This window comes from Hemitrygon akajei, chromosome 4 (assembly GCF_048418815.1).
Source record: "Hemitrygon akajei chromosome 4, sHemAka1.3, whole genome shotgun sequence".
Lineage (NCBI taxonomy): Eukaryota > Metazoa > Chordata > Chondrichthyes > Myliobatiformes > Dasyatidae > Hemitrygon > Hemitrygon akajei.
Window position 1 is genome coordinate 68,111,237 of NC_133127.1, and position 26,819 is coordinate 68,138,055.

The window sequence follows — 26,819 nt, forward strand, 5'->3', positions numbered from 1 at the left end:
TTCCTCATCTCCCATTCCTGGCATTACCTACCTGTCAACTCATACTTCCCCTGAATTCACCAATCACCTTAGAATCCTTCCTCACCACTCCCCTTCTCCTTATGCTGGCGATCCTGCCTTTCCACTCTCAGTCCTGATGCAGCGTTTCAACCTGAAATGCTGACAGTTTCTTACCTCCCACTGATGCTGTTTGACCCTCTGTGTCTCTCCACACTGAAAACTAGTCTGTGCTGAACTATTAATCTGTCTAGTCCCATTGTCATGCATCCAGATCATAGTCCTCCATACCCCTCCCATCAATGTACAGTAACTATCCAAAATACTCGTGTTGAAATCAAACCCACATCCACCATTTCCGCTGCCAGTTTGTTCCACACTTTCACCATCCTCAGAGTGAAGAAACTCCCCCGTTGAGTTCCCCTTAAATATTTCACCTTTTACCCTTAACCCAAGACCTCTAGTTCCAGCCTTACCCAATCTCAGTGGAAAAAGCCTGCTTGCATTTACCCTATCTATACTCATTATTTTGTAAGGGTCAAATCTCCCCTCATTCTCCTACACTGCAGGGAATAAAGTCATAACCTGTTCAACCTTTCCCTAAAACTCAGGTTCTCATACATACTGTTAATTTTCTCTTTACTCTTTTAATCTTATTGATATGTTTCCTGTAATTAAGTGGCTAGAAAGTGCTCCAAATTAGGCCTCACCTACATCTTGTACAACTTCAACAAAATATCCCAGCTTCTGAACTCAATACTTTGATTTATGAAGGCCAATATGTCAGAAGCTCTCTTTACAACCCAATCTATCTGTGATTCTGCTCTCAAGGAATTATGGGTACTTCCAGATCTCTCTCTTCCGCGTCACTCCTTGGTGTCCTACCGCTCACCGTGTAAGTGCTACCCTGGTTAGTCCTTTTAAACTGCAACACTTCACATTTGTCTGCAGTAAATTCCATCTGCCATTTTTCAGCCTATTTTTCCAGCTGGCCCGATCCCATTGCAAGCTTTGATAGCCTTCCTTGCTGTCCACTCCACCCCTGATCTTGGTATCATCTGCAACTTTGTTGATCCAATTTACTACAGAATCATCCAGATCGTTGATATAGATTCCAAACAGTAATGGACCCAGCACCGATCCCTGTGGCACACCACTTGTTACAGATCTCCAGTCAGAGAGGCAACCATCTACTACCTGACGAAGGGTCTCGGCCCGAAACGTCAACAGTGCTTCTCCCTATAGATGCTGCCTGGCCTGCTGCGTTCCACCAGCATTTTGTGTGTGTTGCATCCACTACCACTCTGGCTTCTCCTGCAGAACCACAGTATAATCCAATTTACTACTTCATCTTGAATGCCAGACCATTGAACCTTCTTGACCAGCCTCCCATTTGAAAACTGGATTGTTTTCTTTAGAGCATTGGAGGCTGAGGAGAGAGGTGATAGAAGTTTATAAAATTATGAGAGACCTAGATGTGGTAGGTAGTTGGTCTGTACTAGGACAGCATGGTAGTGTAATGCTTTACAGCACTAGCTGTAAGATCGGGGTTTAATTCCCGCCACTCTTTAGGAGTTTGTATGTTCTCCCCATGAATGTGTGGTTTTCCTCCAGGTGCTCTGGTTTTCTCCCACATTTCAAAGTCATAAGTTAGGGTTAGTAAGTTGTGGGCATGCTATGTTTGTGCTGCAGCACGGTGGGCTACCCCCACCATATCTCAGACTGTGTTGGACGTTGAAACAAAGAACACATTTTACTATATGTTTCAATGTACATGCGATAAATAAAGTTAATCTTTATCTGCCCTAGGGTAGAAAAGTCAAATTCTACAGGACGCCGATTTAAGGAGAGTGGGGAAAAGTTTAAAGGAGAGATGTGGGGCAGGTTTTTTGCAGAACTTTGGGTGCTCTGGAACACGCTGCCATGGATGATGATGGAAACAGACGTGATCGTGGAGTTTACGGGGTACTGTTATGATGGAAGTGAGACAGATTCTTTGGGTCTCAAAGGCAAGGACTTCAGACACTCAGTTTTAATAATAAGGAGTTTATTTACAAGGGGAGAAAAGCTTGGGAACAACACAAGTGGCTACAATATTCGCACAAACGCACTTAGAATAGACGAGTGTGGGAAAAGTCGGGATGGCAGTACAATACACGGGAAAATGGTGTGGGGATAGAGTACAAGTACACATACAAGCAAGGAAAAAGTAACTATGATACCCGCCACCCCTTGACTTGGGCAGGCACAGCTCTCTGCTACTGGGACAACAATAAGCGCTCCCAAAACCCTATTCAATGCACGGCTCACCACATGTCTCCAGCATTGTTTAGCCTGGAGTGAAGCAGGGTAGTCCCTCAAGGTTGGCAAAAAGAGAGCGAGCCAAGCACATGCAGCACCCTTTATAGGTCAGGGGTCTGGAGAGTCCAGTCCAGGTGATACGCCGGGGGGCCAACGGCTTGTTAATCCAATTAAGGTGGCCAATGATTAAGTGTGCATTAATTAGTTGGGAGGGGTGAAATGTTGACTGGCATGTGGTGTGACCTCCGACCAGGAGAGGGCAGTGCTGTCACATGACAGGCTCGGCTCTCTTGTTACAGGTACTTAGGCAGGCTCATGAATATGATACGAACGGAGAGATATGGATTGTGTATGCTGAGAGGATTAGTTTCCTTTGATTGAAGCAAACATTGTAGGCTGAAGGGCCTGTCTTGTGCTGTAATGGTCTATGTTCTAATCCCATTAGTGCATTGATCTTCTGTTTTGTTTTCCAATAATAGTTGAAGTCATTTGGTAAGAGTAATTGTGGATGTGTGATGAAACAATGTAATATGTATCTAGACCTGAGTAATTTTGATACACTTTTTCTTCCATCCCTTCCCCCGAACAGATCTGAATGATGTATATCTATCGTTAGGCTGTTTTACTAAAATATAGGACTGCAGCGGTGTGCTACACGCAGCACTGAAATATCGACACAGAGTCGGTGAACTGCAGTTACAAAAAGATTTTATTTAAATTATTTGAACTTTGCGGCCTCGCTTTAAAGCCTTCCTGATCCCGCCCTCCCCGGGCGCAGATGCTGTAGGGGGCACATATTCACAGTTGTGTGGTGCAGCTGTGTCCCCAAAAGGCAGGCCATAGCTGACCACAGGCCGGAGGTGAACTGGGCGCCTCTGTCGGAGGTAATGTGGGCCGGCACACCAAAGCGGGACACCCAGGTGGCGATCAGTGCCCGGGCGCAAGATTCGGAGGTGGTGTCGGTGAGCGGGATCGCCTCTGGCCATCTTGTGAACCGGTCCACGATAGTCAGGAGGTGCCGCGCTCCGCACGACACTGACAGGGGGCCCACGATATCCACATGAATATGGTCGAAACGCCGGTGGGTGGGGTGGAACTGCTGCGGCAGAGCTTTGGTGTGTCGCTGCACCTTGGCCGTCTGGCAGTGCATGCATGTTTTGGCCCATTCACTGACCTGCTTGCGGAGTCCGTGCCAAACGAACCTGCTGGAGACCATCCGGACGGTTGTCCTGATGGAGGGGTGCGCTAAGTAATGAATGGAGTTGAAAATGCGCCGCTGCCGGGATGACGGGACGGGGTTGGCTGGTGGTGACGTCACAGAGTAGGGTCCTCTCACCTGGGCCTACGGGGAGGTCCTGGAGCTGCAAGCCGGAGACCGCGGTTCTGTAACTAGGGATCTCCTCGTCTGCCTGCTGCTCCTGCGCCAGCGCCTCAAAGTCTACCCCTTGGGAAAGGGCATGAATGTTAGGGCGAGAGAGTGCGTCCGCCACGACATTGTCCTTACCCAAGACGTGCCGGACATCCGTCGTGTATTCAGAGATGTAGGACAGATGGTGCTGCTGGCGGAATGACCAGCGATCGGACACCTTTGTGAACGTCAAGGTAAGCGGTTTGTGGTCCGGGCCTACCTTCTAAGAAGTACCTGAAATGCCGGATTGCCAGGTATAGCGCCAACAGTTCCCGGTCGAAAGCACTGTATTTGAGCTCGGGTGGTCGCAGGTGTTTGCTGAAAAACGCCAGGGGTTGCCAGCGACCCTCGATGAGTTGCTCCAGTACCCCACCGACTGCCGTTTTAGATGCGTCCACTGTGAGGGCGATAGGGACGTCCATTCTGGGGTGCCAAGCGTTTGCCAAGGCTTCTTTCGATTTAATGAAAGCGGTGGCGGACTCCTCATCCCAGGTAATGTCCTTGCCCGGAGCCGACATCAGGGCGAACAGGGGGAGCATGATTCGGGCAGCTGAAGGGAGGAAACGGTGGTAGAAATTTACCATACCCATGAATTCCTGAAGGCCTTTGATTGTGGTGGGTTGGGGGAAATGGCGGACTGCGTCTACCTTAGCGGGCAGAGGGGTTGCCCCGTCTGTAGTGATCCTGTGGCCCAGGAAATCGATGGTGTCGAGCCCAAACTGGCATTTGGCCGGGTTGATTGTCAGGCCGTATTCACTCAGTCGGGCGTAGAGTTGACGGAGGTGGGACAGATGCTCCTGACGACTGCTGCTGGCTATGAGGATGTCGTCCAAATAGATGAAAGCGAAGTCCAGGTCGCGTCCCACCGCGTCCATTAACCGCTGAAACGTCTGTGCGGCATTCTTCAGGCCGAACGGCATGCGGAGGAACTCGAAAAGGCCGAACGGGGTGATGAGTGCCGTTTTGGGGACGTTGTCCAGATGCATCGGGATTTGATGGTATCCCCGGACGAGGTCTACCTTGGAGAAGATCCGTGCGCCATGCAGGTTTGCTGCAAAGTCCTGAATGTGCGGCACAGGGTAGCGGTCCGGTGTTGTAGCCTCGTTCAGCCTGCGGTAGTCGCCACATGGTCTCCAGCCCCCTGTCGTTTTGGGCACCATGTGCAGGGGGGAGGCCCATGGGCTGTCGGACCGCCGTATGATCCCCAATTCCTACATCCTCTTGAACTCCTCCTTTGCCAGGTGGAGCTTGTCCGGGGGGAGCCTTCGAGCATGGGCGTGGAGGGGTGGTCCCTGGGCCGGGATGTGGTGCTGTACGCCATGTCTGGGCATGGCTGCCGTGAACTGCGGAGCCAGAACCGATGGGAAATCCGCCAGGACTCTGGTGAAGTCGTTGTCGGACAGCGTGATGGAGTCGAGGTGTGGGGCTGGCAACTGGGCTTCACTCAGGGAGAACGTCTGAAAGGTCTTGGCGTGGACCAGTCTCTGCCTCGGCAGGTCGACCAGTAGGCTGTGAGACTGCAAAAAATCCGCACCCAGAAGCGGTTGGGCTACGGCGGCCAGTGTGAAGTCCCACGTGAACCGGCTGGAGCCGAACTGTAGCTGCACCGTACGGGTGCCGTAGGTCCTTACTGTGCTGCTGTTCGCGGCCCTCAGGGTGGGACCTGGTGCCCTGTTGTGGGTGTCGTAACTCGTCGGTGGTAAGACGCTGATCTCGGCACCGGTGTCGACCAAAAAACGGCGTCCCGACCGCTTGTCCCACACATACAGGAGGCTATCCCGATGGCCAGCCACCGTAGCCATCAGCAGCGGCTGGCCCTGGCGTTTCCCGGGAACTTGCAGGGCGGGTGACAACGGCGGGCTTCTGCGCCCCACCGTTGGTGGTAGAAGCACCATTGTTTGTTGGTCTCCTCACCCCTCCCTCTGGGGTTAGTGGGCTCTGCTGCCGGGCCTGGTCTGGTCTGCTGCTGGGAGCGTGGCCTGGTGATCTGTGTGACGGACACCCCACTCTCCTTCTTGGCGTTCCACAGCAAGTCCGCCTGGGCTGCCACCTTCCGGGAGTCGCTGAAATCCGCGTCAGAAAGCAGCAGGCGTATGTCCTCGGGTAGCTGCTCCAGGAATGCCTGCTCAAACATGAGGCAGGGCTTGTGTCCTCCGGCCAGAGACAGCATCTCATTCATTAAAGCCGATGAAGGTCTGTCTCCCAAACCATCCAGGTGCAATAAGCGGGCAGCTCGCTCACGCCGTGAGAGTCCGATAGTCCTTATGAGCAGGGCTTTGAATTCCGTGTATTTGCCGTCCGCTGGGGGAGACTGTACGAACTCCGCAACCTGGGCCGCTATGTCCTGGTCGAGGGAGCTCACCACGTAGTAGTAACGTGTGTCCTCCGAGGTTATCTGCTGAACGTGGAATTGGGCTTCTGCTTGCTGGAACCATAGGTGAGGTCACAGCGTCCAGAAGCTTGGCAGTTTCAACAAAACTGCATGAACAGATGCGGAGTCGGTCATCTTCGGCCCAAATATCGTTTGGGCCGTCGGGGTCACCAATTGTAGCGGTGTGCTACACGCAGTGCTGAAATAATGACATGTAGTCGATGAACTGCAGTTACAAAAAGATTTTATTTGAACTTCGCGGCCTCGCTTTAAAGCCTTCCTGATCCCGCCCTCCCCGGGCGCGGATGCTGTAGGGGGCACGCATTCACAGTCCTGTCCCGCGCGCAGATGCTGTAGGGGGCACGTATTCACAGTCCTGTCCCGCGCGCGGATGCTGTAGGGGGCATGTATTCACAGTCCTGTCCCGCACGCGGGCTTTTCCCCTTGCTGGTGAAGCAGACCTGGCGCCCTTTTGGGACTGGCCTTTATGCCGGCACGCTGGCTATTTGTGAGCCGGTTCGAGTGCGCTAGGAAGTGGGTCGCCACAGGACTTCGAACAATCTAATGGTGTTGCTTGTTTTAAAATTTAAATGCCATGCACAAAAGCTTAATTGCGTGAATAGCAAATTGATACTTAAAGATAAATGATTGTTTTATTTTGCAGTGAAGGCATTTCTATCGAGTTGCTGCAGGAAAATCGAAGTCGCTGGAGGTCAATCCGGGTCATGTATCTTACTATGTTTTTCAGCAGTATAGGTGGGTGTTGCACTCAGAGATAACCACTCAACTAAAAAGTGAGGACATTATTAGTCATGAAACTTTTTGTGGACTATACTTGAATAGAATGATGGAAATTGCATTTAATTGATACGTATTTATATTCATCTCATTTTAGTAGTAACATATTGCTTCAAAGTTAGTTTCTCAAAAAACCATGAAACGATATTTCACTGTCAATTTTTTTTCAAACAAGAGAAAATCTGAGATGCTGGCAATCCAAGCAAAGCACACAAAATGCTGGAGGAACTTGGCAGGCCAGGCAGCATCTCCTGCTGAAGGGTCTCGGCCCGAAACATCAACTGTACACTTTTCCATAGATTCTGCTTGGCCTGCTGAGTTAATCTAGGATTTTGTCAGTTTGTTTTTGATTTTTGTTATCTAACCATTTCATTCTCATTTTAAAAAAAAATATATTTTTTCCCTTTGTCCTTTTTCCAGTTTAGTGAATTGGTAGACACTAACCTCACATCAGCACTTTGGTATATGTGGAGCTTTCTGAGGGGAATAGTTATTTCCCTAATAGTTCTAATAGTTATCTCTCCCTCCTGACCTTCCTGCTTCGATTGCAGGATTCTGCTTGATGTTTTGTCATTTTGCTTAATTATCAGTATTCTGCTGTTATTAATTTTTTTGTAAGTTTTAAACAGGACTGTAATTTTATCCACCATTTTGATTCACATAGCTTCAGTAGGAAGGTGGCTTAGGGAAATATGATTAGAAAAGAAGTTGTTACTGTGTCATTCTCAATCACTTCCTTGTAGCTTGTCCTAGACAGAAGTGATGGAAGGCAGGAGTGTAGTTGCTTGCTTGCAAATTAACTTGTCCATAATAGTTGAAATAATGTTGGAAGAGAATATCATGAATATCTGAACAAATTTGCTTGAAAGTATTTTTTCCATTGGAAAAGATCTATGGGTAGCTGATCAATGCAAATGAGAGATTATAATCAGTTGATGTTTCAGGCCAAAACCCGTCATCAGCACTGGGAAAAAAGTGTGAGGAGTCAGGTCAAGAAGATAGGGGAGGGAAAGAAGAAGTACAAGGTGGTTGGTGAAACTGGGAGGGGGGAGGAGAGGTGAAGTAAAGAGCTAGGAAGTTGTTAGATGAAAGAGATAAAGGGCTGGAGAAGGGAAAATCTGATAGGAAAGGGTAGAAGACCATGATCGAAAGGAGGAGGAGCAACAGAGGGAGGTGATGGGCAGGTAAGGAGATAAGTTGGGAGAGGGAAATGAGAATCAGGAATAGTGAAGGGGGAGGGGAGTAATTACCAGAAGTTTAAGAAATCTCTGTTTATGCCACCAGGTTGGAGGCTACCCAGAAGGAATATAAGGTGTTGCTCCTCCAACCTGAGTTTGGCCTCATCACGGCAATAGAGAGGCCATGAACTGACGTGTCGGAATGAGAGCTAAAAGTAGATGTACAATGTCCTGTGTATATTACTAAAAAGGGCTTCTTTGGTTTGTTACGAGTAGGAATGCTTCTTTGTCTGTTAAAAGTTTCTCTCGCCGTTGTTTCGCTTTAGAATGGCTGATATGGTAATTGTATTCATTTGTTAATCAATGGGGAATGTTATTGTGTTTTGTGAGGCTGGGAACTTGGGGGAGGGGTGTGCACTACACTGACTGAACTTTGATAAGTTGGCGCCTTTTGTTTTTTTCTTTCCTTGTATATATATATTGTATTGCCTAATACTTCTTTAGTTAATGTTAGTAAATTCTATAAAGTGTATTTCATAACGGTATTTGGTGTGAAGTTGATACAGTGAGCAGCGCGAGGCATAAACTCGATTCTCACAGCACCTGCGTGTACGGGAGGTGGGTTGGTGTGTGGCTGGATCTCCTTTTCCCCTAGACATATACCAGCCTTTTGGGTAAGTGTTACATAGAATTGAAGTGGGTGGCCACTGGGAGATCCCATTTTTTCTGGCGGATAGAGCGTAGGTGCTCGATGAAGCGGTTTCCCAATCTACATTGGGTCTCACAGATATACAAGAGGCCACACCGGGAGCACCGGCAACAGTAGATGTCCCCAACAGACTCACAGGTGAAGTGTCACCTCAACTGAAAGGACTGTTTGGGCCTGAATAGGACTGAGGGAGGAGGTGTAGGGACAGGTATGGCAGTTTATCTACTGATACCTTTTATAAACCTCCTGATTCTCACAGCTACCTGGACTATCCCTTTTACCACCGTCACTTGTGGTAAATGCCCTCCCCTTCTCTCAGTTCCTCTGTCTTTGCCACATCTGCTCTCAGGATGAGGCTTTTCATTCCAGAACTAATGAGATGTCCTTCTCCTTCAAAGAAAGGGCTTTCCTTCCTCCACCATCAACACTGTCCTCATCCACATCTCTTCCATTTCATGTATGTCTGCCATTACCCCATCATCCTGCCACCCCACCAGGGATAGGGCTCCTCTTGTCTTTACCTACCACCCCAGTAACCTCCACGTACAGCACATAATTCTCTGTTACATCCGCCATCTCCAACGGGATCCCACCACCAAGCACATCTTTCCCTCCCCCCTTCCACTTCTCCTTTGTCTATTCATCTTTCCCCACTGATCTCCCTCCTGGTACTTATCCTTGCAAGCAGAACAAGTGCCATACCTGCCTCTACACCTCTCCCTCACTACCATTCAGGGACCCTAACAGTCCTTCTAGGTGAGATGACACTTCACCTGTGGGTCTGTTGACGTCATCTACTGTATCTGGTGCTTCTAGTGTGGTCTCTTGTATATCAGTGAAACCCAGCATAGATTGGGAGACAGCTTCACCAAGCACCTATGCTCTGTCTGCCAGAAAAAGTGGGATCTCCTGGTGGCCTCCCATTTCAATTCTACTTCTCATTCCCTTTCCAACATGTCAGTCCGTGGCCTGCTGCAATGAGGCCACACTCAGGTTGGAGGAGTAACACTATATTCAGTCTGGGTAGCTTCCACCCTGATGGCGTGAACATCGATTTTTTTTCAAACTTCTGGTAATTCCCCTCCCCCCCCCACCCATTCCCCATTTCTGTTTCCCTCTCTTCTTACCTGCTTATCTCCTCTCTCTGGCACACCTCCCCAATTCTTCCATGGTCTTCTACCCGCTCCCATCAGATTCCCCCCTCTCCAGCCCTTTCTCTCTTTCACGTATCAACTTCCCAACTCTAGTTCACCCGTTCCCCCCTCCCAGTTTCTTCTATCACCTATCACCTTGTACTTCTTCCCCTCCTCTCACCTTTTGCTCTAACTTCTCATCCTTTTTTCCAGTCCCGTTGAAGAGTCTCAGACCAAAATGTTGCCTATTTGCTCTTTCCCGTATTTGCTGCCTAGCTTGCTGAGTTCCTCCAGTATTAGAACCATAGAACACTACAGCACAGTACAGGCCCTTCAGCCCTCCATGTTGTGCCGACCCATATAATCCTTAAAAAAAAGTACTAAACCCACACTACCTCATAACCCTCCATTTTTCTTTCATCTATGTGCCTGTCCAAGAGGCTCTTAAATACCCCTAATGTTTTAGCCTCCACCACTATCCCTGGCAAGTCATTCCAGGCACTCACAACCCTCTGTAAAAAAATTTACCCCTGATGTCTCCCCTAAACTTCCGTCCCTTAATTTTGTACATATGCCCTCTGGTGTTTGCTATTGGTGCCCTGGGAAACAGGTACTGACTATCCACCCTATCTATGCCTCTCATAATCTTGTAGACCTCTATCACGTCCCCTCTCATTCTTCTACGCTCCAAAGAGAAAAGTCCCAGCTCTGCTAACCTTCCTTCATATGACTTGTTCTCCAATCCAGGCAACATCCTGGTAAATCTCCTCTGCACCCTCTCCATAGCACCTCTCTACTCTTGAACTCAATCCCCCTGTTAATGAAGCCTAGCATCCTATAGTCCTTCTTAACTACCCTATCAACCTGTGCAGCGACCTTGAGGGATGTATGGATTTGAACCCCAAGGTCCCTTTGTTCATCCACACTCTTAAGTAACTGACCATTAATCCTGTACTCAGTCTTCTGGTTTGTCCTTCCAAAACGCATCACCTCACACTTATCTGGATTGAACTCCATCTGCCATTTTTCTGCCCAACTCTGCAGCCTGTCTGTATCCTCTTGTAACCTTCAACAACCTACAGCTCCATCCACAACTCCTCCAATCTTCATGTCATCCGCAAACTTAGTCACCCATCCTTCCACCTCTACATCCAAGTCATTTATAAAAATCATAAATAGCAGGGGTCCCAGGACAGATCCCTGTGGCACTCCACTAGTCACCGACCTCCAGGCAGAATACTTTCCTTCCACAACTACCCTCAGCTTTCTTCCTTTAAGCCAATTTTTTATCCAAACAGCCAAGGTTCCACTTATCCCAATCCTCATGACTTTCTGGATGAGTCTGTCATGAGGGACTTTGTCAAATGCTTTGCTAAAGTCCATGTAGACCACATCCACTGCCCTACCCTCATCAATTTCTTTTGTTACCCCTTCAAAAAACTCAATCAGGCTCGTGAGGCACGATCTTCCCTTCACAAATCCATGTTGGCTATCCATGAGTAGACTGTATTTCTCCAAATGCTCGTAGATCCTATCCTTAAGAATCCTTTCCAGTAGTTTGCATACCATCGACGTAAGAGTCACTGGTCTATAGTTCCCAGGTTTCTCCCTATTACCTTTTGTAAACAAGGGAACTACATTTGCCGTTCTCCTGTCCTCCGGCACTTCCCCTGCAGCCAAAGAAGATTCAAAGATCATAGCTAATGCTCCTGCAATCTCTTCTTTCAATTCCCACAACAACCTGGGGTGTATCATATCCGGCCCTGGGGAGTTATCAATCTTAATGTTTTTAAGAAGATCCAGCATTTCTTCTTCCTTAATCTCCACATTGTCCAGTACACAGGCCCGCTGTACTTCGACCTCATCCTGATCAAGATCCTTTTCATTTATGAATACTGAAGCAGAGTATTCATTTAGGACCTCCCCAACCTCCTCTGCTTCCAGGCACATGTTGCCCTCTTTATCCTTTCGTGGTCTCACCTTCGTTCTCGTCATCCTCCTATTCTTCACATAGGCATAGAACGCCTTGGGGTTCTCCTTAATTCTACATGCCAAGTCCTTCTCATGCCCCCTTTGAGCTCTCCTAAGTCCTTTCTTTAGCTCCTTCCTGGCTACCCTATATTTCTCATAAGCCCCTCCTACTTCCTGCTTCTTATATCTAACATATGCTTCCTTTTTCCTCTTGACGAGTTGCCTCAGTGTTTCAACATGTTTCGTCAGCCACGGTTCCCTTTTTCTACCATTTTTTTTCTTGTCTCAGTGGGACAAACCTATCCTGAACCCAGCTCAAGTGGTCCCTAAACTTCTCCCACATTACTTCTGTGCTTTCCCCTTTGAACATCTGTTTCCAGTTTACTCTTGCTAGTTCCTGCCTCATCCCTTCAAAGTTAGCTCTTCCCCAGTTAAGCACTTTACCATTTCATCTGATCTTATCCCTTTCCATAGCTATGCTGAAGCTAAGGGAGTTGTGGTCACTCTCACCAAAATGCTTCCCGACCAAGAGTTCTGTCACCTGACCAGGTTCATTACCCAGAACTAGATCCAGTATAGCCTCTCCTCTGGTCGGCCGGTCCACATACTGTGTCAGAAATCCTTCTTGAACACACCTGACAAATTCAGCCCCATCTATCCCCCTTGCACTCAGGAGGTACTAATCAATATGAGGGAAGTTGAAATCACCCATAACTACTACCCTGTATTTCCTGCACCATTCTAAAATCTGCCTGCTTATCTGCTCCTCGGTGTCCTGAGGGCTATTTGGGGGCCTATAGACTACTCCCAGCACAGTGATTGATCCCTTCCTATTTCTGACTTCCACCCAGACTGACTCCGTGGACACTCCTTCTGCAGCGTCCTCGCTTTCTACAGCCGTGATACTATCCCTGACCAATGCCACTCCCCCCTTTTTCTATCCCCTATCCTATTCCTTTTAAAACACCTGAACCCCGGGACCTGCATCATCCAATCCTGCCCTTCCTCCAACCATGTTTCAGTAACGGCCACAACATCGTAGTTCCACATATTAATCCATACGCTAAGTTCATCCTCCTTGTTCCTAATACTCCTATTATTGAAATAGACACATTTCAACCCCTTTAACTGGCTACAATTATGTTCTGTCCCCTGCCTGTTCTTCCTCATGAACTCAGAACTCTTAGCATCATGCCCTTGTCCTTCTACCTTAATCCCTGCACTCACATTCTGATTCCCACCCTCCTTCCAAACTAGTTTAAACCCTCCCCAATAGCTCTACAAACCTGCCCACCTGGATATTGGTCCCCTTGGGATTCAAGTGCAACCCGTTCTTTTTGTACAGGTCACACCCGCCCCAAAAGAGGTCCCAGTGATCCAGAAATCCGAATCCCTGCCCCCTGCTCCAATCCCTCAGCCACGCATTTATCCTTCACCTCATTCTATTTCTATTCTCACTGTTGCGTGGCACAAGTAGTAATCTCGAGATTACTACCTTTGAGGTCCTGCTTTTCAACTTCCTTCCTAAATCCCTGTAGTCTTCTTTCAGGACCTCTTCCCTTTTCCTACCTATGTCATTGGTACCAATATGTACCACGACCTCTGGCTGTTCTCCCTCCCACCGCAGGATATCTTAGACGCGATCAGAAACATCCCGGACCCTGGCACCTGGGAGGCAAACTACCAACCGAGTTTCTTTCCTGTGTCCACAGAATCGCCTGTTTGAACCCCTGACTATCCCCTATCACTACTGCCTTCCTCTTCCTTTCCCTACCCTTCTGAGCCACAGGGCCAGACTCTGTGCCAGAGGCATGGCCACTGTTGCTTCCCCCAGGTAGACTGTTCCCCCCAACAGTACTCAAACAGGAGTACTTATTGTCAAGGGGTACAGCCACAGGGGTACTCTCTAGTACCTGACTCTTCCCCTTCCCTCTCCTGACTGTGACCCATTTCTCTGTCCCCCGTGGCCCCGGAGTGACCACCTATCTGTAACTCCTTTCTATCACCTCCTCACTCTCCCTAACCAGACAAAGGTAATCGAGCTGCACAGCACCAGTTCTCTAACACGGTCCCTTAAGAGTTGCATCTCGATGCACTGGGTGCAGATGTGGCTGTCCTGGACGCCGGGAGACTCCAGGACCTCCCACATCTGACACCGACCACAGAAAACTGGCCTCGCACACATACTACCTCCTTTTGCAATCAACAACTGCCTCACCTTGTCCCATTACCGCCAAAGCTTGTGGAGCCAAAGCCCTTTCACTCTGCTGCCTCTCACTCCACTGCCTGCTCCCAACGCTGCCCGCTGGATATGGCTGCCTTCTTTTTAAATTGTTCACGCTCATCTGGCTGACATCACAGTGCGCAGTCTGGCCTCTCTCTTCCGCCGAGAACTCAAAATGTCTTCCCGCTGGAAATCCTTAGGTGCTCTCCCACTGCCTTGTTCCAATTCAAAAAATGTTGTGTTTGTTGCTTAGAATTCCAGCATCTGCAGGTTTTCTCATTTGAAGGATAAGTAGGTTATTTTTGTAAAATGAAGATGGAGATCTTTTAAAAAATGTTAAAGCATACAAGGAATGCAGTTTAATGTGTTTTTCCGAAACATGGCTGACGGCTAACATCCCGGATGTAAATGTAGAATTACCTGGTTTTACTACGGTAAGATTTGACAGAGATGCCAAAAAGTGTGGGAAGAAGAAAGGAGGGGGACTCGCTGTCTACATTAACGAAAGATGGTGTAACCCTGGGCATGTGAGTACAAAGATCTCCGTTTGTGAAAGAGATATTGAGCTGATCGCCGTGAGTATGAGGCCATATTACCTGCCTCGAGAATTCGCAAGCGTCATTGTGGTGAATGTGTATGTCCCGCCGCGTGCCGACGCAACGGTAGCATGTGACGTCATCAGCTCCGCTGTTGCTAGGCTTCAGACACAGCACCCTGAGGCACTGGTGATAATTACAGGGGACTTCAACCATGTGACTTTGGACAAGACACTACCTGCTTTCTCCCAGTACGTGGATTGCTACACCAGGGGTAATAGGACTATTGACCTACTGTATGCAAACGTAGAGGAGGCATATAGTGCATCCCCACTGCCTTCATTGGGGAAAGCTGATCACAACCTGGTTTTGTTACAGCCCAGATATAAATCAATTGTGATGAGGCATCCCACTACCACACGCTCTTTTAGGAAGTGGACTCCTGAAGCTGAACAGGCCCTGAGAGACTGCTTCGGTACTACTAACTGGGATGTACTGCAAGGGGGGCTCTGTGGGGGCGTTGAGGAGGTCACTGAATGCACAACGGACTATATTAACTTTTGTGTGGATGCAGTTGTCCCTGTTAGAAATCCCAATAATAAGCCCTGGATCACTAGTCACATCAAAGGCCTCCTAAACCAGAAGAAGAGGGCCTTTAAAGATGGTGATCGGTTGGAGCTTAAAAGAGTTCAGAAGGAACTCAGAGTACAGATAAGGGGGGCAAAGGAGCAGTATAGGAGGAAGCTAGAACAAAAGCTGCAGAAAAAAAGCATGAAGGAGGTGTGGGATGGGATGAAGATCATCACCGGATGCAGTGCAAAGCGGGGGGTGAACATAAGTGGAGATGTGGAGAAAGCGAACCAGCTGAACAACTTCTTCAACAGGTTCGACAGCTCAATCTCATCCTCACCGCAGAAATCCACACCAGGCTTACTTCCCTCACAGGAAAATAGCCACTCACAGGAGACCTTGCCCACGCCCAGGATTACGGCTGCACAGGTGGAAGGTCAACTGAGGAAGATCTGTACCAGCAAGGCGGCTGGACCGGATGGAGTTTCCCCACGATTACTGAGGGCTTGTGCGACTGAGCTGGGAGAACCACTACAGCGCATCTTCAACATGAGCCTGGAGCAGAGAAGAGTACCCAGACAGTGGAAAACATCCTGTATTGTCCCGGTACCGAAGAAACCACAACCAAAGGAGTTGAATGACTTCAGACCTGTTGCCTTGACATCGCACGTTATGAAGACCATGGAGCGGCTGATAATACAGAATCTGAGGCCACAAACCAGGCACGCCCAGGATCCTCTTCAGTTTGTGTATAAGGAGAAGGTGGGAGTGGAGGATGCTATCACGTATTTGCTGCACAAATCACTCTCTCATCTAGAGGGGATCAGTTGTGCTGTGAGGATTACATTCCTTGACTTCTCTAGTGCCTTTAACACCATCCAGCCCAAGATCTTAAGGCACAAACTAACGGAGATGGGAGTAGACTCTCACATGGTGGATTGGATAGTGGACTACTTGACAGATAGACCTCAGTATGTGCGGTTGGGAGACTGTAGGTCTGACACGGTGGTCAGCTGCACAGGAGCGCCGCAGGGAACCGTACTCTCTCCGGTCCTGTTCACCCTGTACACATCAGACTTCCAATATAACTCGGAGTCCTGCCATGTGCAGAAGTTCGCTGATGACACGGCCATAGTGGGGTGTGTCAGGAATGGACAGGAGGAGGAGTATAGGAAACTGATACAGGACTTTGTGATATGGTGCAACTCAAACTACCTGCGTCTCAATATCACCAAGACCAAGGAGATGGTGGTGGACTTTAGGAGATCTAGGCCTCATATGGAGCCAGTGATCATTAATGGAGAATGTGTGGAGCAGGTTAAGACCTACAAGTATCTGGGAGTACAGTTAGACGAGAAGCTAGACTGGACTGCCAACACAGATGCCTTGTGCAGGAAGGCACAGAGTCGACTGTACTTCCTAAGAAGGTTGGCGTCATTCAATGTCTGTAGTGAGATGCTGAAGATGTTCTATAGGTCAGTTGTGGAGAGCGCCCTCTTCTTTGTGGTGGCGTGTTGGGGAGGAAGCATTAAGAAGAGGGACGCCTCACGTCTTAATAAGCTGGTAAGGAAGGCGGGCTCTGTCGTGGGCAAAGTACTGGAGAGTTTAACATTGGTAGCTGAGCGAAGGGCGCTGAGTAGGCTACGGTCAATTATGGATAACTCTGAACATCCTCTACATAGCACCATCCAGAGACAGAGAAGCAGTTTCAGCGACAGGTTACTATCGATACAATGCTCCTCAGACAGGATGAAGAGGTCAATACTCCCCAATGCCATTAGGCTTTACAATTCTACCGCCAGGACTTAAGAACTTTTTAAAAGCTATTATTAATGCTTTTTGAGATAGTGATTTAGATGCATATCATATTTTTTACTGAGTTAAGTATTGTATGTAATTAGTTTTGCTACAACAAGTGTATGGGACATTGGAAAAAAAGTTGAATTTCCCCATGGGGATGAATAAAGTATCTATCTATCTATCTATCTATCTATATAACTTGAGATGTAAAGTAAAAGTTTTACAGTGATTATTTATCATTTGTTGAAGCATATTGTGTTGGGAAAAAAACTGCTGGCTCTGTGTGGTAAAAAAATACTTTTCCTGCAGGTTTCTCAATTGTAGTCTCTTCAATTTGGCCATTTCTACAAAAGGTTTGTGATTTTTTTTCTTAATAATCTTGGTTTAAAGGAATACTTTTGTAGGGGGGTCTTTAAGGTTACTTATGTCAAAAGGCATTTTCCTTTGTCAATCAACATGATGGTCCCACTGCAGTGAATAATGAATACTACCTGATAATAAATAATGAGAATTAAAAGTAAATGGTGATAGAATATTAGTGCTAGGCTACCCAGATTATATGACTATTATTAAACAATTGTTTAATCAAACAAAGGATGCGAGATAGATGGGAAGATATTTGGAATCTCTAACATGATTAAGGTTAATTATTTTTTGATGTGCTTTGAGTTATTCAGACTGTTGATCCCATGACTGTACAATACTGAATAAAATAGATTGCCATAGCTGCATTGCTCTGTATCTGTTTCAGAATAGGTCTATTTAAGGAATTCTGTAATATTCTTACCTCTAAGCTGGAAGATTAAGGATTCAAGCATCCCTCTTGTTGTGAGTGAACACTGCACAGCTGTCGTTTGAATCAGGCAGTAATTGATGTTTAATTGGCTGCCACCTTTTCATATATTATTAGAGCAGCTGTAATTCGAGGAGTACTTCATTGACTCAAAAAATGTGTCAAGATATCCTGAAGTCATAAAGAATTCTATAAATCTCGGCCATTGTCTTTTATTGCCTTTAATGTATCTCCCCTATTTTCTGATAGATTTGTCTTATAAGTGGTAACATATCAATGCTTCCTTTAACAAAAATTGACATTATGTGGCCAGTCATATTTCATTGATTATATGAAAACGTCATGAAATTCCCCAAGAAACAAAATATTTGAGTCTGAATGCTTAAGATTGGATAATTTAATTGAGGAATACAGTAAACACTTGTTTACTGATATTTAAGCATCTGGAATTCTCAAGCAGCTTGCAAAAGTTTCTAAGAGTATTAAGCAATTTCCAACTAAATTACAGTGCAAGACATTGTTACTTAAAGGAGGAGGGAGATTACATTGTTCTGCAGTTTATTTAAAGGTTTATGTTTAGATTATTTGTACCACAGCTGAGTCCTATGCATAAAATACTAGTGTGGGGTAATCTGCAATAATGATTTTTTTGAGCAATTATGCAGCTCTCATATTCATGCAACAGTATCCCGTTGAAGGCAGAGAGTGCACTGTATTTATAAAAGAAGATATTTGAATTTTGTAGTGGGGCTTTTAAAGCATTAGTTCATTGCTCTTAAGATTCCTTGTAGAGGCATTTTCCTTCCCACTGTGACAACCCTGGTACTATGAATGAACGAGGAATATTTTTAGATGATAAATTAGATTGGGAATGAAATATATTAGAGTTAGGACATTAATGGTAGATTACCCATATTAGAGGACAATTATTAAACAATTTGTTTAAAGAAGTAGATGATTTTGGGATGATGGGAGGATGTTTAGTAGTTAAAGCCAATTAGTTTGGGCTTGATTTGAGTTATTCACACAGAGTTGGTAATCATAGCCATGCGCTTTTTGTTTGCAGGTGGATAAGACTGCAAATGCAACTTTTCTTGGATGGGTTATTGCAGTTTACAGCTTGGGGCAGATGATTGCATCTATACTGTTCGGTGCATGGTCCAACTACAGGCCAAGAAGGGAACCTCTTGTTATCTCAATTTTGATTAATGTAGCAGCAAACATACTGTATGGCTATGCACATGCCCCACCATCTCATAATAAGTACTATATGCTGCTTGCACGAGCATTTGTTGGATTTGGAGCAGGTAAGACCTATTTCATGTGAAAACTCTTAGTAATTGTACACTGAATATAAGCAAAATGGACAAATTATATGGTAAAGGCTTTTAATTGCAGGTATTGTAGCGATGTGCTACACACAGCGCTGAAATAACAACACGCAGTCGGTAAGTCATTTCGAGACCAGTTTATTCAAACTTAGCGGCGCTGGCATTTAATCCCTAGCGCCCGCTCTCTCCGGGCGGAAATGACATCAGAGGTGCATTACCAAAGTCTCTCCCTGTGCGTTGGCTATTTGTGAGCCGGTTCACCTGCGCAGAAAGTGGGTCGCCACATAACCCTCCCCCCCCCCCCCCCCAGAACCGGCGATACACCCCCCAATGTCCACAGTCTGGATCAGCCTCTGTTTGGGAGGTCTGCCTCTGCACCGCGGTGCCTGAACCTCGACCGGCTGCGCCAAGTCCACATGGGCTGGTTTGAGTCGGTCCTCCGTGAAAACTTCCTCCTTCCCCCCAATGTCCAGAACGTACGTGGACCTGTTGTTGCTGATCACCTTGAATGGCCCCTCGTACGGCCGCTGTAGCGGTGCCCAGTGTCCGCCCCTTCATACAAACACAAACTTACAGTTCTGCAGGTCTTTGGGTACATGGGTCGGGGTCCGTCCATGCTGTGAAGTTGGTATGGGGGCCAGGTTGCCGAGCCTTTCGCGTAGCCTGTCCAGGACAGCTGTGGGTTCTTCCTCTTGCCCCCTTGGGGCTGGTATGAACTCGCCAGGGGCGTGCCGTACACCAACTCGGCCGACGAGGCGTGCAGATCCTCTTTGGGCACTGTGCGAATTCCAAGCAGGACCCAGAGAAGCTCGTCCACCCAGTTAGGTCCTCTCAGGCGGGCCATGAGAGCCGACTTCAAGTGACGGTGGAAGCGTTCCACTGGTCCGTTCGATTGTGGGTGGTAGGCAGTAGTGTGGTGTAGCTGCGTTCCCAACAGGCTGGCCACAGCTTACCACAGGCTGGAGGTGAACTGGGCGCCTCTGTTGGAGGTAATGTGGGCCGGTATCCCAAAGCGTGCTACCCAGGTTGCAATCAGTGCTTGGGCACAGGAATCTGCAGATGTGTTGGTGAGCGGGACCGCCTCTGGCCACCTCGTGAACCGGTCTACCATAGTTAGGAGGTACCGCGCTCTTCGGGACACTGGTAGGGGGCCCACGATAACCACATGAATGTGGTCGAACCTTCAGTGGGTGGGTTCGAACTGCTGCGGCGGGGCTTTAGTGTGCCGCTGCACCTTGGCTGTTTGGCACTGCGCGCACATTCTGGCCCATTCACTGATCTGCTTGCGAAGTCCGTGCCACACGAACTTGCTGGAGACCAGCCGGACGGTTGTCCTGATAGATAGGTGCGCCAAACCGTGTATGGAGTGGAAAACTCGCCGCCTCCAGGCTGCCAGGACGATGGGGCGAGGTTGACCGGTAGCCATGTCGCAGAAGAGGGTTCTCTCACCTGGGCCTACGAGAAAGTCTTGCAGCTGCAAACCCGAGACTGCAGTCCTGTAGCTGGGCATCTCGTCGTCTGCTTGCTGCGCCTCCGCCAATGCTGCATAGTCCACCCCCAGGGACAGGGCCTGGACAGCTGGTCTGGAGTGTGTGTCCGCCACGATGTTGTCCTTTCCCGAGACATGCTGGATGTCCGTCGTGTACTCGGAGATGCAGGACAGATGTCGCTGCTGGCGAGCCGAACAGGGATCGGACACCTTCGTGAACGCTAAGGTCAACGGTTTGTGGTCCTTGAACACGGTGAACAGCCTGCCTTCTAAGAAGTACCTGAAATGCCAGATTGCCAGATACAGTGCCAACAGCTCCCGGTCGAAAGCACTGTACTTGAGTTTGGGTGGTCGTAGGTGCTTGCTGAAGAATGCCAGGGGTTGCCAGCGCCTCTCGATGAGTTGCTCCAGCACCCCACCGATTGCTGTGTCGGATGCTTCCACCGTGAGGGCGGTCGGAACGTCTGTTCTGGGTTGCACCAGCATCGTGGCATCTGCCAAGGCTTCCTTGGCTTTAACGAAAGCGGCCGCAGCCTCCTCGTCCCAAGTAATGTCCTTGCATTTACCCGACATCAGGGTGTACAAAGGGCACGTGATACTGGCTGCTGAGGGAAGGAAATGGTGGTAGACGTTCACCATACCAACAAACTCCTGCAGGCCTTTGACCATGTTGGGCCGGGCAAAGTGGTGGATCGCGTCTACCTTGGTGGGCAGAGGTGTTGCCCCGTCTTTGGTAATCCTGTGGTCCAGGAAGTCGATGGTATCAAGACCGAACTGGCATTTGGCCGGGTTGATTGTGAGGCCGAAATCACTCAAGCGGGAGTAGAGCTGACAAGTGGGACAGATGCTCCTGACGACTACTGTTGGCTATAAGGATGTCGTCCAAATAGATGAACGATAAGTCCAGGTCGCGTCCCACCGCATCCATTAGCCGCTGGAACGTCTGTGCGGCATTCTTCAGGCCGAACGGCATTCGGAGGAACTCGAACAGGCCGAACGGGGTGATGAGTGCTGTTTTGGGGATGTCTTCAGGGTGCACCGGGATTTGATGGTATCCCCGGATGAGGTCTACTTTGGAAAAGATTCTTGCCCCGTGCAGGTTTGCTGCAAAGTCCTGTATGTGCAGCACAGGGTCGCGGTCTGGAGTTGTAGCCTCGTTCAGTCTGCGTTAGTCGCCGCATGATCTCCAACCCCTGGCTGCTTTGGGCACCATGTGCAGGGGGGAGGCCCATGGGCTGTCGGACTTCCGTACGATCCCCAATTCCTCCATCCTCCTGAACTCCGCCAGGCGGAGCTTTTCCAGGGGGAGCCTTCGTGCGCAGGCATGGAGGGGTGGTCCCTGGGTCGGGATGTGGTGCTGTACCCCGTGTCTGGGCATGGCTGCCGTGAACTGCGGTGCCAGAATCGATGGAAAGTCCGCCAGGATTCTGGTGAATTCGTTGTCCGACAGCGTGATGGAGTCCAGGTGTGGGGCCGGCAACTTGGCTTCACCCAGGGAGAACGTCTGGAAAGTCTCGGCATGTACCAGTCTTTTCCCTTGCAAGTCGACCAGCAGGCTGTGAGCTCGCAAGAAGTCCGCCCCCAGGAGTGGTTGGGCCATGGCAGCCAGTGTGAAGTCCCACGTGAACCGGCTGACGTCGAACTGCAGTTGCACTGTGCGGGTGCCGTAGGTCCGTATCGTGCTGCCGTTTGCGGCCCTCAGGGTGGGTACTGGCTTCCTGTTTCGGGTGTCGTACCCCGTCGGGGGCAAGAAGCTGATTTCCACTCCGGTGTTGACCAAGAAGCAGTGTCCTGACTGTTTGCCCCAGACGTACAAGAGGCTGTCCTGGTGGCCAGCCGCCACAGTCATTAGCGGCAGTTGGCCCTGGCCCTTGCAGGGCGTGCGACAATGGCGGGCTTTTGTGCCCCACTGCTGGTGGTAGAAACACCACTGTTCACTGTCCTCCTCACTCCTGCCTCTGTGTTGTGTGCGCCCCCCTGCCGGGCCTGGTCTGGTCTGTTGTTGGGCACATGGCCTGGTAATCTGACTGACGGATGCCACGCTCTCCCTCTTGGCTTTCCACAGCACGTCTGCCCTGGCCGCCACCTTCCGGGGGGGTCACTGAAATCTGCGTCGGCCAGCAGCAGATGTATGTCCCCGGGCAGTTGCTCTAGGAATGCTTGCTCGAACATGAGGCAGGGCTTGTGTCTGTCCGCCAGGGCCAGCATCTTGTTCATCAATGCTGACGGCAGTCTGCCTCCCAAACCGTCCAGGTGAAGCAGGCGGGCACCTCGCTCACGCCGTGAGAGGCCAAAGGTCCCAATGAGCAGCGCTTTGAATGCTTCATATTTGCCTTCTTCCGGGGGTGACTGTATGAAATCTGCAACTTGGGCGGCCGTCTCCTGGTCAAGGGCACTCACCACGTGATAGTAACACGTGGAATCAGAAGATATCTGCTGAATCTGGAACTGGGCTTCTGCTTGGCTAAACCACACGTGTGGTTGCAGCATCCAGAAAGTCGGCAGTTTCAGCGAAACTGCATGAACAGATGAAGAGTCGGTCATCTTTGGTCCAAATCCCGTTTGGACTGTTGGAGTCGCCAATGTAGCGATGTGCTACACACAGCGCTGAAATAACAACACGTAGTCGGTAAGTCATTTCGAGACTAGTTTATTCAAACTTTGCGGCGCTGGCATTTAATCCCTAGCGCCTGCCCTCTCCGGGCGGAAATGACATCAAAGGTGCATTACCAAAGTCTCCCCCCGCGCACTGGCTATTTGTGAGCTGGTTCGCTTGCGCAGAAAGTGGGTTGCCACAGTATGTGCTTATATTTGAATTGTGGATGTTGAAGACAAAAATGCATGTAACTAACATGGTAATGTTAGGAAAATTTGTTTGACTTTAGCATGATCTTGAATCCATGTGTTTTATACAACCTGATTGTCCTGTTAATATTTTTCCTTGTGTAACTATTATGACACCTATCTCTCCTTATGAACAATCTCTTTGCAACTCTTGAGTTATTATTCTCCAATAATTGATCTTCTGAGATAGTACTCCACATCTGGTTTCAATGTTGTAGATAATTTTTGAAACAGAATTTCTTCATGAAACTTGCAGTACAAGTTCTCAACAGATGATAGAAATACACTGGGTGCCAATTAACTGGGCCACATCGGGACCAGTACATTTTTGCTCAGTTAAGCAGCTGCCCCAATGAACTGAAGTTTAGCGGATATGATTTTAAAAATAAAGACAAACTACCATTTAACTGAGTAACAAATTGCGTATTTAAAAATATTGAACAAATTAGAACATTATCAGTATGACTACAGTACTATAAAACTGTAGTTTCTGATAGTTATTTATACTGCTTTGTTTTATTGACTGTAAATTAACAAAATCAGCATAAATAACTAGTGCAGATAATGGACTGCCTTCATACGATGCATTCTATGATTTCATCCTCCAAATCTTCATTTTTAATTGTAACCTTCTGGATTGATTACTGATACTGTTGGATCTCTTTTACTTTCTGATCCTTGGGGTTCTTCTGGGAGGCAGGAATGACTAACAGTCTTAGTTCTAATGATAGTTTACAAACAAACATACAAATACTAAGCAAACTAAATAAAGAGCTGAGGAACATTGCTCAGATGAGTGATTGTGAAGGTAAAAGGACTAAAGATGGTGCCTCTGAAAAATCCATCACTTTTATAGATAAGATAAGAAATTCCTTAGATAGGAATAAACTAGTTAGTAGGCTACATAATTAAAACAATTACATCACATGGGTAACGTACTATTACTTAGCCAATGGAAAATGAGAAAGGTGATAAACTGTTAGTTTAACTGTTCTACTGTTTTCTGCCAATGAGTAGAGATAACCCACTATATACTGTGAAAAGTACATGGGTTTGTTAAAAAGTACAAACCTTATAAAAAAAGTATTTAAAAAAATGGTTTCTAACAATATCTTCAAATTCTTGCGACACACACAAAATGCTGGTGGAACGCAGCAGGCCAGGCAGCATCTATAGGGAGAAGCGCTGTCGACATTTTGGGCTGAGACCCTTCGTCAGGACTAACTGAAAGGAAAGATAGTAAGAGATTTGAAAGTAGCAGGGGGAGGGGAAAATGCAAAATGATAGGAGAAGACTGGAGGGGGTGGTGGGGTGAAGCTGAGAGCCAGAAAGGTGATTGGCAAAAGGGATACAGAGCTAGAAAACAGAAAGGATCATGGGACGGGAGGCCTAGGGGGAAAAAAAAGGGGAGGGGAGCACCAGAGGGAGATGGAGAACAGGCAGAGTGATGGGCAGAGAGAGAAAGAAAAAAAGGGGAGGGGGCTAAGGGGTGTGGCCTTTTATATATTGGTGAGACCCAACGCTGACTGGGAGACCGTTTCGCTGAACACCTATGCTCTGTCCACTACTGTCAAGATGAAGCCACACTCGGGTTGGAGGAACAACACCTTGTATACCAGCTGGGTAGCCTCCAACCTGATGACATGAAAATTGACTTCTCTAACTTCCGTTAATGCCCCTTCTCTCCTTGTTACCCCATCCCTGATATATTTAGTTCTTTTCCCCCCTCCCCTTTTTTCTTTCTCTCTCTGCCCATCACTCTGCCTGTTCTCCATCTCCCTCTGGTGCTCCCCTTCCCCTTTCTTTCCCCCTAGGCCTCCCGTCCCATGATCCTTTCCGTTTTCTAGCTCTGTATCCCTTTTGCCAATCACCTTTCTGGCTCTCAGCTTCACCCCACCACCCCCTCCGGTCTTCTCCTATCATTTCGCATTTTCCCCTCCCCCTCCTACTTTCAAATCTCTTACTATCTTTCCTTTCAGTTAGTCCTGACGAAGGGTCTCGGCCCGAAATGTCGACAGCGCTTCTCCCTATAGATACTGCCTGGCCTGCTGTGTTCCACCAGCATTTTGTGTGTGTTGATTGAATTTCCACATCTGCAGATTTCCTCGTGTTTGCATCTTCAAATTCTTTGTAGTTTCTAACTTGTTGAAGTAGTGACTTTCTTACTCCCCATTATGCTGCTGGTGTTTAGGGCACCAATGAAGGTCTTCCATTTCTAGCGGTGTTCAGGAATTCCATCATTGTGTCATTAGCTTCCTCTTGGTTTCCACTACTGTCAGCCATTCAAGTCCCTGGTAGAGACTCAGAAATACCGTCACACTCAGTTGTAGAAGGATTCTATATTGCTGTTTTGTTTTACCGGTCTGGGTTGTTAGCCATGAGCTGAACCCCTGAACCTGGAGGACCAATTCACTCTTAGTCTGGCCTCTACCCTTTGATCTGTTTGACATGGATGACCCTACCAAGAACCAAAGCATAGCTCTCCGGGTCATTGAGACATGCAAAACTCCAAATCATGACATGGTTATGGTCCTCTTGGAGGTGAAGTAGTGAAATCATTTCTTTTTCACCCCTGGCTGTTTCTGGCATTTCCAAGTCTGAATGCTTGTAACCTCAGTGAGCAAAACATTCCTGAATTGTCTTACTATTTTACTTATCACTAACTATCAGTGACAAAGATCACTGTTGTTTGAACAGAAACACCCGCAAATGATATTTAAAAACTGTTGTAAGCATGATGTGGTGTTTAATGGCCACACAAGTGAACATGACAAGGTGCCACACATGAGGCTGCTTACCAAGTTAGGAGCCCATGGTGTTACAGGAAAGTTAGTAACATGGTTAGAGAATTGGCATTGCATGGGAATAAAAGCGTCCTTTTCTGGTTGGCTGCCAGTGACTAGTGGTGTTCCACAGGAGTCAGTGTTCGGAGCACCTCTTTTTATGCTGTATATAAATGATTTAGCTGATGGAATTAGATGGCTTTGTTGTCAGGTTTGCAGATGATATGAAGATTTGTGGAGGGTCAGGTAGTGTTGACGAAACAGGTAGGATGCAGAAGGACTTAGATTAGGAGAATGGGCAATGAAATACAATGTTGGGAAATGCATGGTCATGCACTTTGGTAGTAGAAATAAATGTGTGGACTATTTTCTAAATGGGGAGAAAATCCAAGAATCTGAGATGCCGCGGGACTTGGGAGTCCTTGTGCAGAACACCCTGAAGGTTAACTTGCAGCTCAAGTCAGTGGTGAGGGTGCAAATGCCATGTTAGCATTCATTTCAAGAGGTCTAGAATACAAGAGCAAGGATGTGATGCTGAGGCTTTGTAAGGCACTGGTGAGGCCTCACCTTGAGTATTGTGAAC

At 47.9% G+C, this 26,819-nt stretch overlaps 1 protein-coding gene across 2 annotated transcripts in view; it reads left to right on the forward strand.

Annotated features, from left to right (window-relative positions):
- Positions 1 to 26,819, forward strand: part of mfsd8 (major facilitator superfamily domain containing 8) — a 69,773-nt gene that overhangs the window by 11,257 nt on the left and 31,697 nt on the right. For both annotated transcript variants that reach the window (XM_073042808.1, XM_073042810.1), the window contains exons 2-4: positions 6,742 to 6,833; positions 17,306 to 17,349; positions 18,856 to 19,096. In XM_073042808.1, coding sequence (XP_072898909.1) covers positions 6,742 to 6,833; positions 17,306 to 17,349; positions 18,856 to 19,096 — 377 coding nt within the window. The remainder of the gene's footprint in view (positions 1 to 6,741; positions 6,834 to 17,305; positions 17,350 to 18,855; positions 19,097 to 26,819) is intronic.